This window comes from Ursus maritimus, unplaced genomic scaffold (genome assembly GCF_017311325.1).
Source record: "Ursus maritimus isolate PB19 unplaced genomic scaffold, ASM1731132v1 scaffold_13, whole genome shotgun sequence".
NCBI classification, from domain to species: domain Eukaryota; kingdom Metazoa; phylum Chordata; class Mammalia; order Carnivora; family Ursidae; genus Ursus; species Ursus maritimus.
In genome coordinates this window covers 2700144-2724216 of record NW_024423675.1, presented here as the reverse complement: position 1 = coordinate 2724216, position 24073 = coordinate 2700144, and the positions used below count along the sequence as shown (strand labels likewise).

The 24073-nt window shown below is 39.7% G+C and overlaps 1 protein-coding gene across 2 annotated transcripts in view; it reads right to left on the bottom strand.

Moving 5' to 3' along the window:
* PM20D2 (peptidase M20 domain containing 2) overlaps nucleotides 1–14801 on the bottom strand; it is a 16455-nt gene extending 1654 nt beyond the window's left edge. Inside the window, exons 1-9 of one of the 2 annotated variants that reach the window (XM_040627533.1) lie at nucleotides 14244–14801; nucleotides 12024–12172; nucleotides 8403–8545; nucleotides 6988–7142; nucleotides 4725–4790; nucleotides 4146–4281; nucleotides 2977–3084; nucleotides 2557–2748; nucleotides 1–608 (exon numbers count right to left, since the gene is read on the bottom strand). The exon at nucleotides 1–608 is cut by the window's left edge and continues 1654 nt beyond it. In XM_040627533.1, the coding sequence (XP_040483467.1) occupies nucleotides 2594–2748; nucleotides 2977–3084; nucleotides 4146–4281; nucleotides 4725–4790; nucleotides 6988–7142; nucleotides 8403–8545; nucleotides 12024–12172; nucleotides 14244–14693 (1362 nt within the window). In that variant the 5' untranslated portion in view covers nucleotides 14694–14801 and the 3' untranslated portion in view covers nucleotides 1–608; nucleotides 2557–2593. Of the gene's footprint in view, nucleotides 609–2312; nucleotides 2749–2976; nucleotides 3085–4145; nucleotides 4282–4724; nucleotides 4791–6987; nucleotides 7143–8402; nucleotides 8546–12023; nucleotides 12173–14243 lie in introns of those variants that run through there. The other variant, XM_040627534.1, reaches the window with a different exon arrangement.
* Nucleotides 14802–24073: the final 9272 nt, after the last annotated feature.

Here is a 24073-nt window from a genome sequence, read left to right as displayed (position 1 = left end):
GGGTTACGGCGGAGAGCGCTGGTGCAGAAGACACCTGCCACCAGCTCCAGCTCCACACCTCGTTCTCTCAGCAAGAATACTTAGCAGAGCGCCAGTAATGCAGTAACGACGGAATCCGAACCTCCAAATTTTGTCTCCGTCGTCTTTAAAAAGTAAATCAATCACAAACAACAAACGCTTTGTATGAACAACAATGAACGTGTGACACTTCACAAAAAACAGGAGGGTATTAGCGTGTTGGGTTCCTGTTAACCATCACTGTTCTAGAATGTTATGGAGGCTTTATGAAATAAAACCGTGTTCCTTAGCGTGCAGGACTTACATAAGGAATTGAAAACCTGTAGTTGAGAAATTTATTAAGTTGATAATGAGGAAACTCATTCCATTTGTGGAAACCGGCGATCTTGGCCATCTCCAATTCTCAGCCAGAAGCCTCTGCTGATTCCTCTCCTGTTTGTGAAATATATACCAACCACGGCTCTTTGAGATTGCAAAGTATCAGACAAGGTGTGTCACGGAAGACCCTGATGTGAAGAGCTGGAAGCCTGGTTGCATAGAGGACAATCTTCAGGCATCAGGGGAGCTGTATCTCACAGTGAAGGTCAATGCTAAAAGAAACAAACTTCTGAAGGTGCCAGAACTCCACACAAGGACAGACCACCGACGAGTTACAACTGTCAACACCAGGGCACTGCCACCTAAACCCCTGTCCCTGTGTTTTCAATTGAGGCTTGCAGTTTTCTCCTAGGAGACGATCTGATTATATGACGTAAGTCAAACAGAAACTGATTTTATTTTGCTGTTATATAGGACAGAGACTGGCATAGTAAATATTTTTTTTAAATAAAGGACCGGATAGTAAATATTTTCAGTTTTAAATAAAGGACCGGATAGTAAATATTTTCAGTTTTACTGGTCACGTGATCTGGTCTTGGTCTCTGATATTTTTTTTCCTATGACTCTCTAAAAATGTAAAGATTATTTTTAGCATGCCAGCCATATAAAATTGGGTGCTTGTCAAATGAGGCCATAGCTTATAGTCCCTTGATATAGAAGAAAACCAATTCTCAACTACTAACTCTCCTTCTTTTTCAACTTTAAATAACTTCAGATAGAATAGGAATTAGGGGTTCAAAGGACTGTAAGGATGAGTGATCTAACTTTCCAAATGGGGAGCTCAAGGCTCAGGGGCCCCGAGTGACTTACTTGTAACAGGCCAAACACTTGTCTTTTACCTTCCATTTTTGGAATACACTCAAATTTGAGGACTCCCTTTAAAATAAAGTATACTAGAGCTTTACTATATTCACAGCTTAAAGTATTTGCTTTACCAGATACTTTTTTTTTCACATTCTTTTATCGTGTTCATGGAATTCACACTAAGAACCAAGAAAAACGCACAATACTTTAAAACTAGTATTGAGAAGGCATGGGGCTTAAGAAGGCTTAGAATTCTGTGCCCTAAACTCAGTAAACTGGACAGGCGGCTTCTAAGTAGAAGCCTGAATAGGGCTGCTGGGCAGAGGTGACCAGTTACATGACATTAATAGTCAAAGCAAACAGACTTTGCTCCTTCCTAACTAAGCCCTCCAGAGCACACTGAGCTACAAAGCAAACACGTCACAGAGAGTCTAACCCCGTCTACATTTTTTCCTATTACGCAAATATGGAATTAGGAATGACACTTTAATGCCATTTCTCAGAGTTAATTTAAAAAAATTTTCACTTTCCTTCAAATGATTTAACTGAAGCTTATTCTTTGTACCAGAGTTTCCAGTTGTTTCCCACAGCATTTCTGATTAAAAACCCGCTTTTATTATCAATGAAAAGATTCTCTAAACCAAAACAGATACGGTCAGATACTCAGAATGAACCTTCCCTAAATTTAGTACTTGAATTTTAAATTATTTCACCACCCTATACCAAAAAATTTAAAAAAAAAAATCTTTCATGGGTCAATTCTGAATATAAAGTTTGAAATCCCTTGAATCTTTTAAAATACACTTATACAACAATTGAATTTATAAAATATTATCACTGATAAGCCATGTATCATCCAAGTTGTTTAAGAAATGCCATCACTGGGGCACCTGGCTGACTCAGTCAGTGGAGGGTGCGACACTTGATCTTGTGGGGCTGTGAGTTTGAGCCCCAAGTTGAGTGTAGACAGATTACTTAAAAATAAAATCTTAAAAGAAAAAAACGAGATGCCATCACACATATCAGCTCCTAAAAGATCACAATTGCATCAAACATAGATTTGTGAAAATCTTCATTTTATTTACTTAAATTAATTTTATTACTTAAATTAATTTTTTAAAATAAACTGTATGCCCAATGTGGGGCTCAAACTCATGACCCGGAGATCGGGAGTCACATGCTCTACTGGCTGAGCCAGCCTGGTGCCCTGAAAATTTTCACCTTAGAGATGAGGTCATGTGTGTTCTCCACATCATGTCCTCACTTTTCAGGTAAGAGGAACTTGACTCCCTTAAGACTAAAAATTAAGGATGCCCTCCTCCGTCATTAAAAAAGATTAAAGAAAAAAATCATTACTTCTTAATGATCCGTAAGTGGCTCCTAGATCTTCTTTTTATTCTACCGTATTTAAAAACTCTTCTTCTTGAACTTTCAATTTAAAGTCCTCTTTGATTCTCTCTAGTAACTCTGGTTTAAAAATAACATCCAACGCAGTCATGGCCAGAGCTTTGGCGGTACGTAAAGTGTAGAACTGAGCTTCATGGGATCCTAAAAGGTGGAGAAAATAAATGAAGAAAACGCTGTATTTATTATAAATTACTGTACTGGTTTCAGGTTAGCACTCGATATCAAAACCGCCTCTCCAAATGCCCACCACAGTACAGTATTTCCTGAGCTCATGTTAGACAATGAAGTAACAACAGGCTAAACGGAACGGGCAGCTACTACCACAAAAAGAGAGCATATGCCGACACGTTCGCTTCTAAGAACACTTACCTGCAGCTTCAGTATATTGTTCAGTATGATTCAAGGCATCAGATCCAATGTAAAAATATGGATGAATCCCAGGAACCACAAAAGTAACATTTCCAAAATCAGTAGATCCTTGAAAAGGTAAGACAATCCATGAATTTCTAATTGCTAGTCCAATGAACACCAGACCATGCTTATCCAATCTCTATATACCTGAGATGATTTACCACTCCTTTCCTTCTAGAAATTCTCTACTCCTTTGGCTTCCATGACTTGACTCTCTCCTGATTGACTGGCTTTGTCTCCTCTAAATTGCTTCCTCTGCCTGTCTCCTAAGTGCTGGTAATCCCCAGGGAGTCATCTTTGGGCTTCTTCTCTGTGTACTTGGGTGACCTCAAAAACTCCTGTGTTTTCAATCACCTTTCAGATATTGACAACTTCTATATCTCCAACCTAGACATCTTTTGGGGGTTCCAGATTCAATAGGCTACTGAACAGCTCCACTTAAAAGTCCTAAAAGCAATTCAATCTTAACATCCTAATATATACTAACATACCATACCCTAACCTGCTTTCTCTTGAACTCCTTATCTCAATAAATGACATCAACACCCCATTTCTATGGCCAAGTCCTTTTGAGTCCACCTCATCAACATCTCTTATTATATTTTAGGAGATACATTTCTAACATGCAAACATATTAGTAATGATGCTTTTAAAAGGAATAAAATCTAAAATAACCCTCAATACACTGTTGACTATTTAAATTCTAATAGCTGCTTACTAAACAACTATTAGTAAACAACCATAACAGGCACACCTTAGAAATTGAAATGCCCCCTTATAACTACTTGCTAGTCTGCCTGGTGGAGAATGAACTAAAATTCTACTTTTCCTTTAAGAAGCTTACTTAAAAATTAGAACTAAACAAATTTAAACACTAGAAATATTTAGAATACAAAGGAAAAAGTATGCTGGTTATTTCTAAAGACAAATCTGTTCATTTAACACTTTACATTCACTGAAGAGTTCCTTAGTTCTTTCCCCTAACCGTGAGGTTTGTGAAAAATATTATTAAAAACAAGAGCAATACCTCCCTACCTCCAAAGCTGCTAAACAAAACCATTTAACCAAAGGTGGTATTTTCCTTCCTCAAACAGCACAATATAGTATATATGAAGGAACCTAATTACCTGAAGAACCATTCAACGTTGCATCTTCTGAAATAAATTCTATTCCCAGTTTTTTCCCGTTTTCAATATAAGCTTTCCAGAGGCTCTTATTTGGAAGAACATTGTAATAATCGTGTGCTCCACCTTTAATTTCTACCTAATAAGAAATTATAAAACACGTTTTGAAATAAAAAACTCATTCACTATCTAATTTTCAAACCAGCAAGAGGTTTAAGGGCACACTTTCCCTTCCAGATATAAACTCTCTCAAATATTTTACCCTTAAAAAATATGTCTTTTCTGGGGCACCTGGGTGGCTCAGTCGTTGAGTGTCTGCCTTCGGCTCAGGGCGTGATCCCAGCGTTTCGGGATCGAGTCCCACATCGGGCTCCTCCGCTGGGAGCCTGCTTCTTCCTCTCCCACTCCCCTGCTGTGTTCCCTCTCTCGCTGGCTGTCTATCTCTGTCAAATAAATAAATAAATAATCTTTTAAAAAAAAAAGTCTCTTCTATAATGAGACTTCCCTGGGACCCTATCTCCTAGTGTGATATATGCACCAAACCCACGATGTCACCTTGCTCTACTGGCCAGTGAATCTCACCTTTAGTAACTTCGGTAGGGTGTGGGGGGAGCCCAGGAATCTCCACACTGCTCTAGGCTGTAGCCTCTAAAAGAAAAACTTAAGCTTTACTCATATCCAAAATACAAGCTGACACTGACCCCACTGCCTGGTCTGAAAGGTTTAAAAGTACCCTGAGAGAAAGACAGAAGGTTCACATGAAGAAGGGTTGACTATGGTCCTCATTTATTATTTATTTATTCTTTAAAGTAATCTCTACACTCAGGGGCTTGACCTCACAGCCCTGAGATCAAGAGTTGTATGCTCGGGGCGCCTGGGTGGCACAGCGGTTAAAGCGTCTGCCTTCGGCTCAGGGCGTGATCCTGGCGTTCCGGGATCGAGCCCCACGTCAGGCTCCTCCTCTATGAGCCTGCTTCTTCCTCTCCCACTCCCCCTACTTGTGTTCCCTCTCTCGCTGGCTGTCTCTATCTCTGTCAAATAAATAAATAAAAATCTTTAAAAAAAAAAAAAAAAAAAAAAAAAGAGTTGTATGCTCTACCAACTGAGCCAGCCAGCACCCCGGTCCTCACTTACTAATTTCAGCATTTCAGTGTGTGAAGATTTACAAGCAGTTCATAGATGGCCAGTTAAAGAGGATTCACAGATTTAGTTTTGATTAAATCCAAATGGGTAACAATTCCTCAAACTAAAGGTAATACCAATAACACCAGTAAAAGCCAATTATAAAATGGCACGGTGGACATTTCTTCTATTCTTAGCAACATTTTAGTTAGAAATAATGACAACCTGGTCATATATTACAAGCCAGCCAATACATAAAAAAATTATTAAGAGACTATTTTAAAGATTTTATTTATTTATTTATTTGACGGAGAGCCAGAGCTAGAGAGCACAAGCAGAGGGAATGGCAGAGGGAGAGGGAGAGGGAGAAGCAGGCTCTGCACTAAGCAGGGAACCTGATGTGGGCTCGATCCCAGGACCTGGGATCATAACCTGAGCCGAAGGCAGACGCTTATCCGACTGAGCCACCCAGGTGCACCTATTGAGAGACTATTTCAAATTTAAGTTAAAACCTAATAACAATGAACCTCAATCTAAGGGAATATTATACCCTGTGATACTAGCTAATGAAAATACTTCATGTATTTATTCTATAAGTATTTATATTTACAATTATAAATCAGTAAGGGAAGAATGATTAATTTTTTTACTTTGTGGACACTTAAACTGCCCAAGAATCACTGCTACTGTGAGACACCATTACCATCTGAATAAATCATACATCTCCAGTCTAATAAGAGCAGAAACAAATCAGTTAGTAAGGATGAGAGGTAGGCCCTCACTCCTAACAAACACCTCATTTAATTCTCACAAGAACCCAAAGACAGATTATATTATCTCCATTTTTCAAGATAAAATGGGGGCCTAAACATATGCAATAATAATGAGATAGTAATAATGTTTCCTAAGGTTACAAAACCAGTAGGCTGGGAGGCAGCGATCCAGATCTTGGCTCGCCAACTAGACTACCAGCTCCTCCCAGGACAAGATTATGTAATTCTGAAGCTTCTCATTCTACTGTATGCCTTATATGATCGGTACATAAATGTTACTGACTTTATGGTTCAAACGAACAAAGTTTCCTCACTAACTTCTGCATCTATTTTAACCTTCCAGCAAGCCCTAAGTATTTGTATCATTACTGCACATATCACCAAGAATAGCTTTTGCTGATTTTGCCATAAAGTTCCCTTTGTAGGAACTATACTGAGTAATTCTGAAAACATAACTGCCAATAAGGAAGGCTACACCTTGCAAAACAGCAGGTAGTTCAGACTATCAAGAGTTCTTCTGAGAACAGTGTACTGTAGTCCTCCCTACGTGGGCACTGAGTAAAAGGACTACGAATTAAAGACCTTCACATCACCTATTCAGTCAATTGATTTTACATATTCAAAACATTGCCAAGTGAATAAGGGGCAAGGTAGCTTCTAATCTAATTTTTTAAAGATTTATTTATTCATTTGAGAGAGAGAGAGCTCATGTACACGTGCACCTGTGGGGGGGGAGGGGAAGAAGCCACCCTGAGTGCAGAGCCCCATGGAGCTCAATCTCACGACCCTGAGATCATGACCTGAGCTGAAATCAAGAGTCCGACGTTTAGCCAACTGAGCCACCCAGGCGCCCCGGGTTCTAATCTAACTTGATAACAGTTTAATTTAACAACCCCAGCCCCCATATGTATCTCTGATTATAATTTAGATTAACTCTTAAAAGTTCTTACTGTACACCCAGTAGCCAAAGCTGCAGCTCGGAAGCAATCTTCTGCCTTTTTGGTCAAAACTGGAAGTTCCTTCATTGAGGGCGCACGGAAGTAATAGATTAGTTCAGAGTAAGAGGGAATGATATTGGGTTTTACACCACCACTTTTTATTATGCCTATAAAAAGAACCAAATTACTGAAATTGAGCTTGGAGACCATTTCTTTAGGTTAAAGTACACCTAAAAGTTTTCAGCCAGTATGTATATGAAGAAAAACAATTTAAATTTACTAGCTTCAGATAATACCAATCAAAGATTTTGATGTGTTGTACAAAAGCTTCTATACATAGGGTAATACTTTCTAGCTAATAGGAAAAAAAATTGTCTAGATGTATTTTATTCTAAGGAATTTATATAATATTAAGAAATTATGTTGCATGACTATAAAGAAACTGTTAAAAACTTTTATAACTATCCAGCCTTCTGAAAGAGACCTTTATTTCAGTAGGCTTCATTACAACTGTACATTTTGAAAAATTTTTGACCTAAGGGGGAAAAAAAGTGGTATAAGGTTCTGTAATTACCCTTGTGCTTCCAGAATCCAATGAATATTTTAAATGGCATTCAAATTATGAGAACATAATTTTTATGCCAGCAAGAAACCAATGCAGGTCAAAGGTCACTAAGCACTATTAACAGTCAAAACAAATGCATTTATTTGGAACTACACTGAGAAAGAAAATTTATCCATTCAAAGTAGTAACTAATATAGCTATACAAAATCTAAATTTATATGACCTCCTTTCAAAAACATTATTTCTACATATTTCTCTTAAAAAAACCTAAGAAAATTGGTAAAGGTGCAATTACAAACTAATTTCAGCCTATAACAAAATCAGGTAAAGAACAGATATTAAAGAATATTAATATCCCAAGTCATAAGAAAATAAACTAAAAAAAAAATTCGGACCTTCAAGATAGTACTTTATTACTGTCGTTACATTAAGGGGCTACACATAATTTAAAAAGATGTTACTCAGGATTAACAGCACTTGAGAAAATAAAACCAGTAACCATAACTTTTTTTAAGTGGAGGAAATGATCTGTTCCCATTAAAAGACACTGAGGATAACTGGAAAATCAAAATTCAACTTTCAAATACCCACAGAAAGCATGTATGTCCTTATATAAAACCATTATCTGTAACACTCAAAATGACCGTTCTATTTATACATAAATACTCTTAACTGTCTTCTTACCCAATATATACAAACATCCTAGTATTCTGTCACGTGAATTTCTGAAAATGTTTAAAAAATTTGGAATATTCATATGAAATACATAAAATGTTTCCAATTTTTAAAACTTAAGTACTAATTACATTGCACTGAAATATATTAAGCACCATCTATTACACAAAATAGTTGACATTCGTACCATGAACTCTCCAGGTTGGTTTCATTTGCTGTCTCAACACAGACAGATTGTTGTAGGCGAGAACAGCAGCGTCTAATGCATTTACTCCTTCCCAGGGATATGCAGCAGCATGAGATGCTTTTCCATAGTATTTCACAGTCACGCTAGGAAATAAAACACCATTTGGAATCACTCTTTTCAAAATCACTAAAGAAAATCCAGGTACTGTAATTAGAATTACCCAACAAGTATTCAGAATTAATTCAGACTGCTGGAATTTTTATTTGCAAATCATTTGTAGAAATAACAATTTATCTACCTTAGTTATGGTTTACTACTATGTAATATAGTGACTGACACAAAGATGGCATTCCCCAAAAAAGAGAGAAAAAGACAACTTTGCTCAGTCGACCTTCTGTAGAAATTAAATCTGCGTACCACTCAAGTCAAACAAACATGCAATTCTGTATTAGGTGCTGGAATTACAAAAAAGATGGCTCCTGTCTCCTCCTACACTGCACTGTGGTAACGCCATATCAAAGGTCTGCAAAACTCAGATAATTCTGTCTTAAGGGTAGGAGAAGGTAAAGGAAAACAGAAATAGGTGACCATTTGAAATGAGTTGAGACAACCTCTGGAGAGCAGATTACACTCACAATACTATGATACTCTAGCATTGTCAGGTGCTCCTAATATTTTATTAGTGTTCCAAAACAACTGTATCACTAATATCTCAAAATTTTATCAATTATCGTTATTCCACTTTCAGAAAGTTCTCATATCAATCTAACTACTCAGATACAATAAAAAATAAGGTTTAAAGAAAGGATTGCATATGAAATAGTTATTTATAAACACGACTTGCTTAGACAACACTGTTTAAGCCTAACTAATAGTATCTACATTTAAATTATTAAAAAGCTACTCAAGACTTATTTTTTTTTAATGGACTAGATTCAACAGTCCTTGGCATGCTCATATTTCTTGACAAATTCAAAACATTCTGTTAGCAAAACAAAAACAAGTAAAAGCATCCAAACACATTTTTAAGATTTTGTTGGACACCTGTTATTTCCTTGATATATCTTATCACCATTATATTGAAACTGGAATTTTTTTAAATAAGATTTTATTTATTTATTCGACAGAGATAGAGACAGCCAGCGAGAGAGGGAACACAAGCAGGGGGAGTGGGAGAGGAAGAAGCAGGCTTCTGTGATTTACAGATGCTTGAGCGGAAGACAGATGCTTAATGACTGAGCCACCCAGGCGCTTCTGAAACTGGAATTTTAACAAAACTGGTGATAAGTATAAAATGGAAAAGGATGATCTTTATGAAAATGGCTCTAGCACCATTTCTCCCAGAGCTCAAATCTACGTACCATTAACGCACAATAAACGACAGGAAAAGAAGTGCTAATGGTCATTTTATACCAACATTAGTATTTGAGCATATTTGAAAACCTATTTAAAAAAATATTTTATGATGAGCACTGGGTGTTATATGCAACTAATGAATCACTGAACACTACAGCAAAAACTAATGATGTACTATATGTTAGCTAACTGATCTTAAATAAAAACATAAAAAATTTAAAAATTAAAAAAATAAAAAACATATTTTAAACAAACTGATATTGAATAATTTTTAAAACATATTCCTTCATTTTCAAAAGCAAGAGCCAGACCAACAATATATTTAGCAGCATATTTAAGGGGAAAATCCTCCTTTAAAATTCAATTTATGAGGCACTTGGGTGGCTCAGTGGGTTAAGCATCTGGCTTTGGCTCAGGTCTCTCAGGGTCCTGGCATAGCCGGGAAGTCAGGCTCAGCGGGGAGTTTGCCTTACCTTCTGCCCCTCTCCCACTCATGCATGGACACTCTCTCTCTCTCAAATAAATAAAATCTTTAAAAAATAAAATAAAATCCAATTTATATGTGTACCTATTTATGTTTATAAATATACTCAAAATGTCTTGGAAGGATATATGCCTCTGGAGAAGGGACAAGATGTGGAAAAGGTGGTCAAATGGACATAGTACTTTATCTTACTGTTAGAGATTTTTAGGATTAACAGATTAGTAATTTTTTTTAAATTTAATTTTAGTTCTTGTTATCTTCTCTGTCTTAAAAGATGGCCAGTGAAAAAGCTAAGAAGCCAGACACTAAGACAAGGCCTGAGGCCAACTGGGCTATGAGGATCAAGGCCTAGAAGCCTACCTCGTAAGTCCTAGAAGGCTAATGGGCTGGGACGCCTGCCTGCAGCTGCATGCCCCTTCTAGCCAGAGGCATTGGCAGAGACTTCTAACCTCTAAGGTTCTCCAGACATGTACTAGTATACACTACCCCTAAATCCAAAGTGGAAAGATTCTTCCTACTGCCACAGTACCAACTCCTGGGGCTAAGAAGGAAGATACCACAACAGTTAAAATGGCCATCCTCTGAAAACAAGGCCTCATGGGATGCTGAGATGTACAGTAACTGAGTACAATCTAGAAGCTCCGCTGGAATGGTTTGGCTATTAATCCCTAGCTTCCCCGGAGGAGAATATGTGGTTTTCCTGAAGCAGCTGAGCAGTGGCTCCTTGAGACTGGCCCACCAACTGGATCATTAACGACTATGATGGAAAGTTCTGGTGTACAAAATTCAAACCACTTCAATGATCCATGCTCCTAAGTACCAAAGAAGTGAGCTCCTCAATGTAGAGAAAAATAAATAAGACGTCATACCAGACAAGTCAGAAAAGTATATACTGGCAAATTCCACTAAAATCCACAGCTGGCTAGTTTCTGTATTCTCTCTCAGAAATATAATTTACCCTCTTTGCAAAGAACTCAAATTACAATAAACAGAAATGTGTTTTCTTCCCAAGTCCAATAAAGCTGCCACTTACAAATCTATTCAGTTGCAAAGACAAGACCATATTAAAGGACAGATATTTTCCTGAATTGCTCAGTTTAAAGTAGAATATGTGGGGACACCTGGGTGGCTCAGATGGTTAAGCGTCTGCCTTCGGCTGGGGTCATGATCTCCAGGTCCTGGGACTGAGTCCCGCATCAGCTCCCTGCTCAGTGGGGAGTCTGCTTCTCTCTCCCTTTGTCCCTCCCCACCTCTCGCTTTCTTCTCTCAAATAAATAATAAAATCTTTTTAAAAAATAGAAATAAAGCAGAATATGTGCTAGGACGCCTGGGTGGCTTGGTCTGTTAAGTGTTCGACTCTTGGTTTTGGCTCCGGTCATGATCTCAGGGCTGCAGGATCAAGTCCCACCTCGGGCTCTGTGCTCAGTGTGGAGTCTGCTTCAGTCTTTCTCCCTCTCCCTCTGCCCCTTTCCGCTCGTGCTCTCTCTCTCTCTAATAAATAAATAAAAAGTCTTTTTAAAAAAGTAGAATATGTGTCAACATATTCTGTTTGCTATTCTAAAGGCACCATTTAACAGTCTAATTATGAACACCATATTAAATTTCAATTAGAAGAGGCTTACCAAATGGTATTCAAAAGAAATCAAGTAAGGCATCACATCATCATTTTTCAATTTACTTTTTAAATGTATAAATATGGAGCTTTAGTCTCCAGTTGGGACATGTAAGTGTTTCAAGAGGCTGTTTTCCACAGTGGAGCTGATTTCAACTTGATTACTCACTCGTGTTCGGCCACATCAGGTAGATAAGCAGCATTCTCTTGGGATGGGTGGGCCATAAAAACAACATCAAGATTTTTAAAAGCCCCTGCTTCAATTAAATCAATTTTGCCACCACCATCTTCTTCTGCAGGGGTTCCCAGGACAATTACCTAGAAGGAAATACCTGTGTCAGAGCAAAACAACAACAAAAATCCTTGGAGGAAAATATCAAACAGGTTCCCTTGCATATGTATTCACAACCTACATTAAAGTCCTTAAACTATGCGGAGAGAGGTTTTGTTCTCTGACACTTAAATAATGCAGTGGGCATAAATCTATAGTGCTAAATTAACCACTAATTTAAACTTACATTAGTATACCAATCTGGTGCAAAGGATGCACTAAAGCTACAACAGGAAACTTTTCCTAATTTTATAACTGAATTTTATATAATTAATGGCAAAGATGAAAAAAGATAAATACTATCTACTGAGTTCCTCAAAATTCTTTAGGACTTGTTTCTTAAAGCGTCTTCTTGACTAAGTCTTTTAGCAATGTGTATAATTATTCATAAACATTTTACTGGTAAAGAACTTTCCAGTTACTTACAAGTTATCCTCACAACAACCCTGTGAGGTAGGTGAACGATGTGTGTCATCATTTCAGGGATGGTGGTGTTGAGGTAAGGAGTGAAGTGCTTTGCCCCAGGACACAGAGCAAGTCTCCAGGCAGAGCAGGGATTAGATGTCCTGATCCTGAGGCCTCAACTCTGATTCCTTACTGAGATACCTCATTAAAAGGTCTTAACTCATTAAACTTTTATGAAGAGCATTAAATAAACCTTAATGCCCCAGTTAGAAACAGCCAACTATTACACAAACTTACTAATTCGATTCCACCAGTTCAACCAGGCAGACTTACTGGTCACCAAACACCTAATTAAACAAAAGAGAACTTTACAGAATAAACATTTTACTTTGATATTTAAGCTTAACTTCTTCAAACAATTTTTTAAAGCAAAGAAAAATTATCTACAAACAACTAATACACTTTCAAGATCATGTATAGGAATATAGTGGAACAAGCTGGAAAAAGTCTTGGCTTGTTAAGGGAGTCAACATAAACTCCATTCTCAGAGAGGAAAGATAACCTTGCTAAAACTATGCATTACCCTTCAAATGCATACATTTCCCAAAGTTGAACCTTCCTTGGAAATCTATAAAGCACTCAAATTAACCTACTTGTTACTCTAAACCCTTGACTCCTTACATCTGATGACTTCTCAAGTTAAATATTGCTGACTTCCCTGAATCTTTCATAAACCTGGTTAAAGTTAAATCTCTCCAGTGTTTCATGCAATGGCAAAGGACACCACCCCCAACAAAACAAAAACCTACCCAGATGCAAAAACAAGTCCCCAGAAGCAGAAAAGAGAAGGCAGCTAAAAGAGAATAAGCCATAAAAGATGAAACTGTAAAAGAAAAGTTACTGACATTGGGGAAAAAACGGGCTACATAATATGAAAAGAAAACCTCGGTCTTGCCCTTAAGCAGAATGGAGACGACTGTATCTTAGCTCACAGAATGAAGGATATACCATCTGAAAAAACACAGTAACACAAGATTAAACTTGCCCTATAACAAACATAAACGACATTTCCCCCGCTTAAAGAAGGAGAAATTTCTTAAAATCATGAAATATTAAAATTTAAGGATGAACTCACCTATGCAGTAAATGTTCATTCACTTCCCCACTTTTTGTGGGGTGGTTGGTAGTTCTAATGCCTGAAAATTTCCTATCCAAAAACCAGTGATTCGAATCACAACAGCTCCTACGACTACCACACAAAAGATGTTTTGGAGCCTAATAAAGAGGGACTATAGGTCTCCCCACAATAACTACTTCTTCCAGAGATTGCACAACCTTGTCAGCAAATTGCGGTTACCTCTGTTACCAAAAATAAATCACAGCGAAAACCGGGCTCGGTTCTCAGTTCTTTCCTTAGGGAGACTCTACTCAATCGTTTACAACTACGTAAGAGAAAACAAAAATCTGGAGCATGTCGCTGGGCGGGCAACGCGTGAGCTATATGGACTTCTATTCAGGGGTTCAGCCTTGTGGCAAAGGCGAGGCCGGGACCCTGCGGGGCGGATGCGCACGGGAAGCGCCGAGTGCTGCGATCCCCGGCTCCCGCCCGGCCCAGGCGGCCGAAGGAAGTCCCGAGCCCGGGCCCCACCTCACCTTCACCGGCGGAGGCGGCCCGGGGAGGCTCTCCAGGGCCCCCTTCACGCCCAGCGCGGCCGCCGCCCCGACCTCGGCGATGAGGTTGTGGCCGCAGGCGTGCCCGATGCCGGGCAGCGCGTCGTACTCGCAGAGGAAGCCCAGCTGCAGGGGGCGCGGCGTCGCGCCCACCCCCTGCGGCTCCCACTCGGCGCGGAAGGCCGTGGCCAGATGGTAGTGCGGCTGCACGGTCCACGACGCGGCCGGAGGCTCGCACTCGAAGAAGCGTGTCAGCACGCCGTGGGCCCGGTGCTCCTCGTAGGCCAGCTCGGGCTCGCTCCAGATCGCGCGGCTCAGGGCCCCCAGGCGCTCGGCCGCCTCGTCGATGCGCTCCGCGGCGCGCAGCTTCAGCAGCTCCAGCCGGGAGACGCAGGCGCCTCCCTCCACGGGCCGCTCCTCTCCCGGTCTCATCGTGCGCACAGCCCGTGAGCCGCAGCACTCCGCTACACTGCCGCTCGGTTGCTCCCTCCCAGCGGCCCACCACTTCCGTGCGCGGTCCGCCTTCTGCGAGTATCCGCCAGGGGCCCACAGGTCGGCTCCGCGGCTCCCGGGAGCCCCGCCCCTGAGTCCCGGAGCTCCGCCTCCAGCTCCTGGCCCGGTGCAGGGTCCGCCCCTTCTGCGCCCTGGAAGTGCTCCGCCCGCTGGGGGAGAAGGGAGAGCTGACAAGTGCTCCCAGCGGGGAGCGCTGGGAAGTAGCGGTGTTGAGGGACTCGTCTCTCTTCCGTCTCCTTGGCTGTGCTTATAACTGAATTATGCTTTAAAGTCATTATTACTTTTCTGTTGTTGCTTATTTTCCACAGCAGCAGAATGAGGACGGTTTTATGGATTAATTGGCATCAGACACGGACCAAGTGGACCATAGTCCTTGAAAAATGCCACTCTCCTTCCTAGACTAGTAATAAAAAATTATATAAGGTTTTTAGATCATAAAACTAGATGTCGGTATAAAAATACTATACAAAGAACACTGCTCTATAGATTCCATATTCTTAAAGTGTTCGGTACTGCCCTTACTTTCTTCTCCTTGAGGTTGCTGTGTTATCTAAAGGCTGCAACTACTCTGTGCAGTTTTCTTGTAAGAGTGACACTAGTGTCTAGAACAGCGCCTGGAATATAGTAAGGACTGGGTATGTATTAGCTATTATAGTCTATTTGAGTAGAGTAGAACTAAGAATTTAAAATGAGGGCTTTTTTTAAAGCCCAAACTAAAGAGTTAATAAAAAGATTTATGGTCATAAATATTCATACCATTTTGTTGACTTGGGTGTTTGATTTGAATAGTAACAGCTATGAAAGAGAACACATGACCAGTTTCATTTGTAACTGTAATTGATGCTGAACTCAAGTAACATGATGTGTGCAGCGGCTGTGCACAATATAACTGGGTTTTAAATTACCCAGGGAAGAAATTCAAGATGCCATACTCTTGGTTTCTTCCAGAATGAAGCACAAAGTCTGAGGGGAAAAAAAAAACCAACCTGTTGTTGATGATGTACTCTAAGGTGTTCCACGTACTGAAAGCTTCCATCAGCTTTTCATACTCTACCACCTCTTTCCTTAATTTGTCACGATTAGGTTAAATGAGACACAATACATTCAAATAGAGAAATTATCTATTTTTTAAAAGATTTTATCTATTTATTTTAGAGAAATGTATTTTTCGAAAATAAGTCTAATGGAATCCGCATACATGAAGACTCTCTACTCCTGTTGTAACTATTTCCTATGCTAACAATCCCAGAGTAAATGTCATATTTAAACTCGGAAAATACTGTCATTCTCTTTAACACCCTAACTAAATCTCAGCCCTGAAGGTAACAAATGTGGAATTAAATTCCTAGACACTTATCTATACTCAGTAAATCATACCCTGGTATACTTCTGACAAAAATCCCACCTTTATCTATGAAATACAATATTACTGCTTTATGTGAACAAAACCAATAGGGGACATTTGTGGAGCACTTACCCCGTGGCAAGCACTTAACATGTATCGAGTGCTTTCCCTCTATTAACTTATTTAATCCTCATAACAACCTATGAGTTTGCTAATGTCCTTATTTATCTTTGCAGATTTATGGTCTTTACAGATACAGTGTCGAAGATGACACAGCTAGTAAATAGTGGACCCAGGATGGAACAGAAGCCAATCTGGCTCCCAGTGACCTGCTTTCAGCCACCATGATTTATCGCTTATGTAAGCAGACGTCCAAATTCATAAATGCATCTGTATCTTGTCTATTTACATCAGAACCCATTAACAACCACTTATTTTGAATAAATATACTGTAGCAACTCTGCCTGTTGACATAAGTAGAACCCATGTTTGCTCGTTCTTACCAGGTGACTGTAAACAGCAACAGAAAAGGCATACATATAAGTCCTATATAGAAGCTATTTATGTGGCTTGTCATGAATTAACAAAGCTGTCGCTTGAGGTAGAGGAAAGATAAATTCATTTCAAGCTCTGTTCTGTTCGTGTGCACACACATGCTGTATATCTTGGGTTTCCATTGTGGGCACCCTATATTTCTTGCTCATGGTGCTTTGTACCCTTTTATTTAATAAATGATAATTTGTTGAATGTGTATCTTCCCCAGTAACGCTGGGGAGAAAAGGAATAAAAGGTGCTAAAATGATTACATCCCTAGAGAGAGTGCAGATATTTCACCCGAAAATAAATAAAAGTTAGAGTAAAACCTTAAAAATATATAGAAAAAAGGAATTAGTTCCAAGAGTGCATAGGATTCTTGCTGACTATCTTTTCATTTTAACAATACTTGGAATCTGAACCTTCTTCTCTGGAACCAAACCGTGGCCCTGGGTGATTTGGGGCTACCACTGCCAGCATGCAGAGTGAGCAAACCCCAGTGCTGCTCTAGGATGTTCGCTGTTCACGACATTGCCCTAACCGCCTCCCCCTGCTCCCCCACCTCAAATACTTGCAGTTATTTCCAGAGAACCCTCTAGTTGATATAAACATGCAACTCTAACTAGACAGCATAATAACAAATCACTTCTGGGCTAAGATGTTGGAAAAACTGACTGTCGTTTTGGCAGAAAGCAGTGACCTAAGAAGGCAGTGAGCTAAGAATTCAGCAGAAACGTGAATTTTGATTGAAGGTGAAGGAACACAGAGGAACCGTGCGCACACTGTTAAAGAGATAAACCTTTACCCAGACTGTGGGTAACTACTGGATGTTATGAAGCAGGGGAGATGTAAAACCAGATTTTTGTTCTGGAAGAATAATTGATGACCATGTGGAAGTTACGTTGGAAATTGACTTTGGTCTGAGACAAGCTAACCAGTTCCTGCGAAGTCCCGGGATTCCAGAAACATTCCACAGGCGGAAGTGACCAGACTTGGTGCCTGACTGAATGTGTTTGGGGGAAAGGGAGCATGACGGAAAGAAGGAAGAAAGAGGACTGAGGCCTGTTGTGTGAAGAGGTACGTGGATGGTGAAGTCATTAAACAAAATAGGGGCAATGTGAGCACGAGGGGCGAGCTGAAGGATGTGTTAGACAAGTCAAGATGAGGTGGAGGCCCCCACTCGAGAGACTGGCAATAGCACTAAGGAAAGCGTATTTCTCTGTATCTACTATGCATAGTGGTTATATCCAGAGGAGAATTAAACATCCAGGGAATGAAAAAATGGGAGGGAGGGAAAAAATGAAGCTGAGGAAGAAACTCTGGAGAGCGAAAACAAAGGGAAGGAGCAAAAATGTCTGGCAGAATCTTGCTTCTGTGGGTAAGGCTCTATTACAGCTTGTTTTTAAGTTCTGTATAGATTCCTTCAAATGGCCCATGAGGTGAAGGCAGCTATTTCAGAGCCCAGAACGTCCTGGTACACACAGTTATTTGAGGCTCCCTTTGGCTTCCATCTCTGCTGGCAGTGAGATTAGCTGCTCTGCTGACCATGACCGTTCCTGGAAATGAGGACAGTGAGGTTCTCAGAGGAGGCTTCTCCTTTGCCCCGATTCCCTAGGGCTTGTGTACTGCAACACTGGGAGACGGGGCCTGGCCTGTGCTAGAGGCGAACGCTTCTCTCCTAAGGCTATGGTGCAGAAAAACGGAGAGAATTCGTATTGCTCCCCTACCCTCATTGGTAAAACATTTAGAGCTTGGACCCAACGCAGTGCTTGAGGGTCCTTCTTGCCAGTCCTCTCTCAGGCCATGTGTGCAGCTTGGCCATGTGCATACCATCGTTAGTAATTACCTATATTGAAGATCCGCTTCTCAAACTTCTCGGTCATTTCGGTGTTCATTATTTTAAAGTCGCTNNCAGGAATGGATGGTGAAAATGGTCAGAGGGTGGTTAAAATATTTAAGATGTTTTATAAAAGATGTGGTAATGAAGAGTCATTAATAAATAAAAAATGTGTGGTCTAAATATTAATAAATAACATCTAGCAATTAGAGGCATGAAGCAGGCAGCAAACTAAACATTTCCAATAAAACCGATTAAGAAAAAAAAAAGTACAATGTTCCCAAAGGTCTTCTGCATAAAATGCCTTTCCCCTTCTGTTTTGCTACAAGGTGTGAGACCAAAATAAGGACAGACGAGACCCTGGTGGGAAACTTTGGCTGACCAGAAAAGTTCGGAAGCCGAGTTAAGTCTTTCTTACTAGTTAATATTTCAAAATATTTATTGTTTGTTAACAGGACACAAAATAAGCCTCTGACAGTCAGTTAAATTGAAACCAGAGCAAAACTAGGAGATTCAATGGCTGGACAGAAGTGGTCAAAAGTACAAATTATGCAAAGGGTAGTTTCAATGATGCGAGACGACTAAATCTTAGAGATCTATTGTACCTCACGGTGCCAATAGCTGACAATTTTAAAACTTTGCTAAGAGAATAGATCTCATGTTAAGTTTTCTTCACACACACACACACACACACACACACACACATAATAGAGAGGAAGAAATAATAGCAAGAAGAGACTTTTGGAGGTGATGGATATGTTTATGCCATAGATTGTGTTGATGGTTTCATGGGTACATACTTACATCCAAAATCATTAGTTACATACATTAAACACGTACAGCATTTTGTCTGTCAGCCATTCCTCAATAAAGTGGTTTATTGAAAAGAAAAAAAAAAAAGAAGTGCTTGTAAGAACCTGAAAACCTTCAAAGAGTTGTACAGATTTCTCCCATAGCCTGGTGATTTCCCAGCTAAAAGGTTTTGGGGGACTGTAATCAAGTCTAGGAATAGTTCATAGCTTAGCTTAAGTAATGGTTGAGAACATTTAAATATCAGTGGTTATGCAACAAATTATTGTTAATTTTACATTTTTAAAACATGCCCCTAAATTGTGTATCCCGTGTTAGTGCAGCAACAAGGGAAAGGGATCTTGTCCTGGCCCCGACACTTTATCTGTGTCTCCTCGGGCATCCCAGGTTCTTACCTATGAAATGAAATTGGACTCAGTTATGTGTAAGACCCATTCTGGAATAAAGAGACCCCATCCCCCCACTGCCCAAGGATCCCATGTTTTAATCATCCTGCTTATCTGCTTCAATAAAATACTTAAATTTTAAAGCACAGTTTGGTAGGTAAACATGCTTTCCACTTTGATTTAGTTGATCACAGAGGGGGAGAAGAAAGGACGTAGTACACTCTAGATTCTGGTTGTTTCCTCCCAGCGCCATTTTCCTTTTCTTTTGTTTCCTTTTTAAATGTCATTTTCCTTATTTTGATTTTTAAATGTAATACATTATTAAAGTTTACTCATCTGTGAAATGGAAACGATGGTGCCTCTACAGCCATCTCACAGGTAGGCTGTGTGCGAATTAAATGAACTCAGTATAATGTAAACACTGAAACAGGGCCTGGCATGTAGTCCTGTAGGTACTCAAAAACAGTAGCTGATATCATTGGGATTATCCACATTATTTTTTTACATGTCACCCTAAAAGAAAAGTCAGCAAAACACAAAAATAATAAAAATTACTTATAATTTATGATCTCATCGCTGTGATTATTGTTACGGAGTAGTAATAATTAACGCGGTGTGTGTGCTTCCAGACTCCTCTCTGTCTCTCTCTATGGATGTACCTTATGTTCATGTGTGTGATACAAATGTAATCTGTTTGTGACTGGGCCCCCTTCGTGGCTCCCATGTGTGTTCTTTTTTCATCTTTAGGCCAGACCGATACATTAAATTCAAGTGCAAACCACTGATGAGGATTACAGTCTTTACTGAGCACTTTGAAAGGAGGTAAAGACAGCATTGCATCATACCCTACAGTGTAATATTTCCTTCCAGTGTTTCTGCATTTCTCCTTGCCTCCAAGTCCCTCTCCCTCTGGCAGTGCCTCACGCCTCCCCTCCTGCACACCACTGCTCCACAGGTACCCCCGCTGCCTCTGGTTCCCCTGCTCGCAACACTCCCCAAAGCACGCAGACTTGGTTCAGCGGAACCCTCTAATCAGGGCACTTTTGGACATACCTCAACCACCTGTTGACTGTACCAGGGTGAGTCAGTTCCTCTGTGTACATGTACTTTGACACACACCAGCGGGAGAGGATGACTCTAAGTTTAATAATTATCTTTCAAGTCAGGAGACAGAAAAGAAGAACCTGGCAAATCGTCGCCATCAGTTCAGCAAGGCACACCCCAAGAGTTCTGGGATGACGGTGCCAGGATGACCTTGATGGCACCCTGGTCCCTTCAACATGTCCCTTGGATCTCTTAACCCAGGGAAAGCCCTCTACTAGCCTCTCTCCATTTACAAAAGTCCGGGTCTATGCTGTGCTTTAAATGAAAATAATAGACATCCCAAGTCCTCAGTCTCTTCTGTGGTTCCTGAGATACTATGAGCATCTGTAATTTTGTGATGAGCTAAACAAAGCAAGAGCATCACTACCATCAGATTACTTAGGTTGTGATGTTTTTTTCTTTTTTTTTAAGATTTTATTTATTTGACAGAGACAGCCAGCGAGAGAAGGAACACAAGCAAGGGGAGTGGGAGAGGAAGAAGCAGGCTCCTAGGAAGGAGCCTGATGTGGGGCTCGATCCCAGGACCGTGGGATCACGCCCTGAGCCAAAGGCAGACACTTAATGACTGCACCACCCAGGCGCCCCATAGGTTGTGATGTTTTAACTGGAAATGTGGCCGCCGTTCCAGAGTGGTACTGTGATGCTCCCCAAGGTGAATCGTGCTGCCACACCAGCCTTGCCAACCTGCTGACCCAGAATTTTAGACAATGTGCTGTCTTTTCATATCTATGTTGTGCAGATATCTACTATTTTAGTCTGCTCAGGCTGCCATGACAAAAAAAAAAAAAAAAAAACGGAGAATAGGTAGATTGAACAATAGAAATTTATTTTCACACAGTTCTGGAGACTGTGAGGCCGTCAGGATTGCTATCGTGAGGGCTCTCTTCCTGGCTGGCAGAAAGCCATTTTTTTCACTGTGTCCTCAAATGGCCTCTCCCTTATGATTGCACAGGGGTGGAGAGAGGGCAGGCGAAGGGAGAGGTAGGGGGAGGGGGAGACCTCTGGTATCTCTTCCTCTTCTTATAAGGACACCAATCCTATTAGATGAGGGCTTCACTCTTATGACCTCATTTAAACTTAATTATTCTCTAAAGGCCCCATCTCCAAATACAGTCACATTGGGGGTTAGGGTTTCAACCTATTAACTTTTTTGGGGGGGAACACAATTTAGTTCATAACATCTACCCAACACCAGCAGTCCAAGATAACCATATAGCAGCAAAGCAGAGGATTTATTTTGCATCAAGATCACATTATAAGCTGTAATGTTAAATATCTCTAAAAAGAGACATTTATAGGAAACACATACACAGAATTAGGCAAATTCTTCATAAAGGCTTTCCAAGTATTTTCCTTGAGAAATTGAAAATTCGTAATATACACTTAGGATAACATTAGAATTTAAAGTGTTAATTTCCTTTCAAGAGAGCATTCCTTGAAATTTCATGTTTTTTCTTAGTGATAAATGTGAATCAGATTACACTGTTCCTCAAAAGCTGCCTTTTACAGTCCTACTTGCTCTAATAAGTTTTTTATGCCAAATAACTAAAATTTAATTATTATTATTGTAAGTTGCTTGACTTCACTAAAACTAGCTTCCTTTGTTATAAATGAATTTGGCTTATGAGAAAAGTTCATTCAAGCTGAATTATGGGAGAAGAGATATTTAATTCCATATTTTAATTTTCTTCAGCCAAATATGATAGCTGGCCAATTTTTAAAAATCTAGAATGTCGGGGTACCTGAGTGGCTCAGTCCATTGAGCATCTGCCTTTGGCTCAGGTTATGATCCCAGGGTCCTGGGATAGACTCCTGCATCAGGCTCCCTGCTCAGTGGAGAGTCTGCTTCTCCCTCTCCCTCTGCTGTTCTCCTTGCTTGTTCTCTCTCCCCACACCCCTCAAATAAATAAATAAATAAATAAATAAAACCTAAAAAAATTTTTTTAAAAAAATCTAGAATGTCACTTATATTATCATTTTAGAAAAGCAAACACTTTATTCATCGCCTAATTTTTAGCAAACGGCAACAAGTGATGCTGTCATGTTTTTTCTTATCTAAATTTAGTGTATAATTTTACGGAAGTGTTGTTACCCAGATGTTAGTTTCTTTCTCTGGTCACACTTGACCATTCAGAGATCTGCAATTATGAGGACATTTAATGAGGATCCATCATGTTGCTTTGAAAACTTTAAAGCCCAGATTTGACTATGATATTCAACATCGGAATTTAGCACAGAACGGGGGTGCCTGGGTGGTTCAAGTTGGTTGGGCGACCAACTCTTGATTTCCTCTCAGGTCATGATCTCAGGGTCATGGGATTGAGCTGTGTGTTGGGCTCCACACTGGGCATGGAGCCTGCTTGGCATTGTCTCTTTCTCTCTCTCTCTCTTTCTCTCTCTCCCCCTCCGCCCAACCCCTCCACAGCACACACTCTCTCTCTCTAAAAAACTTAATAAATAATATTTTTTAAAAAGAAGAATTTAGCACACAACCAAATTAATCGTGTAACAGTGTATACCATTATATTTGAGATGGGAATAAAAGGCTTAAAGTTATTACACTGGAATGTCCAATGATTTATAGTCATCATTAAAGGAGATAGGCCCTATGCCACATAATTTTAGAATACTAGAGAAATTATGAAAAAGAAAAAAAAAACGAATAATGGAATGTGTTTGAAGGAAAGAGAGGGAAAAAAAGAAGGGAAATAAGCAAACTATGCAGTAGTAAAATTTTTACATTTTTGTTGTCTTATTTAAATATTTTAAAAAATTAAGTCTGTGATAAGTATAATAAAATATACACAAAAAATATGCGTTTTAACCCATGGATCACACACTGAAGGTGAAGTTAAAGAAAACAAACTAAACTAAATAAATAAATAGAACGACCAAAGTTGCCAATTCATGACCTAACCAGTCTATTCGTCTGCTTTCAATTAATGGCTAAATAAGTTTCATGTAAGATCATATTAAAGCTGAGTTTCTACATTGCACAATAGGATCATCTATCGTAGCTGCTAATCTAAGAGAATTTGATCTTCAAATACCCAAGGCTATGAAATAAACAAACTCCACACACTCCTACATTCCAGTTTCAAACCCCAAATTCCATGAAGTGCTTCCGATGTCCCCTTTTGACTTTTGAGTACTAATATTCCCATTAACTTCACTGAATATTTTTAAATCAATATAGAAACTCAGCAAGTGCTTATTAGTCAACTTTGGTTGACTTGGTATCGGAAACAGCAATAATTAGTAAAGCTTCAGTAGTACTGAGGCT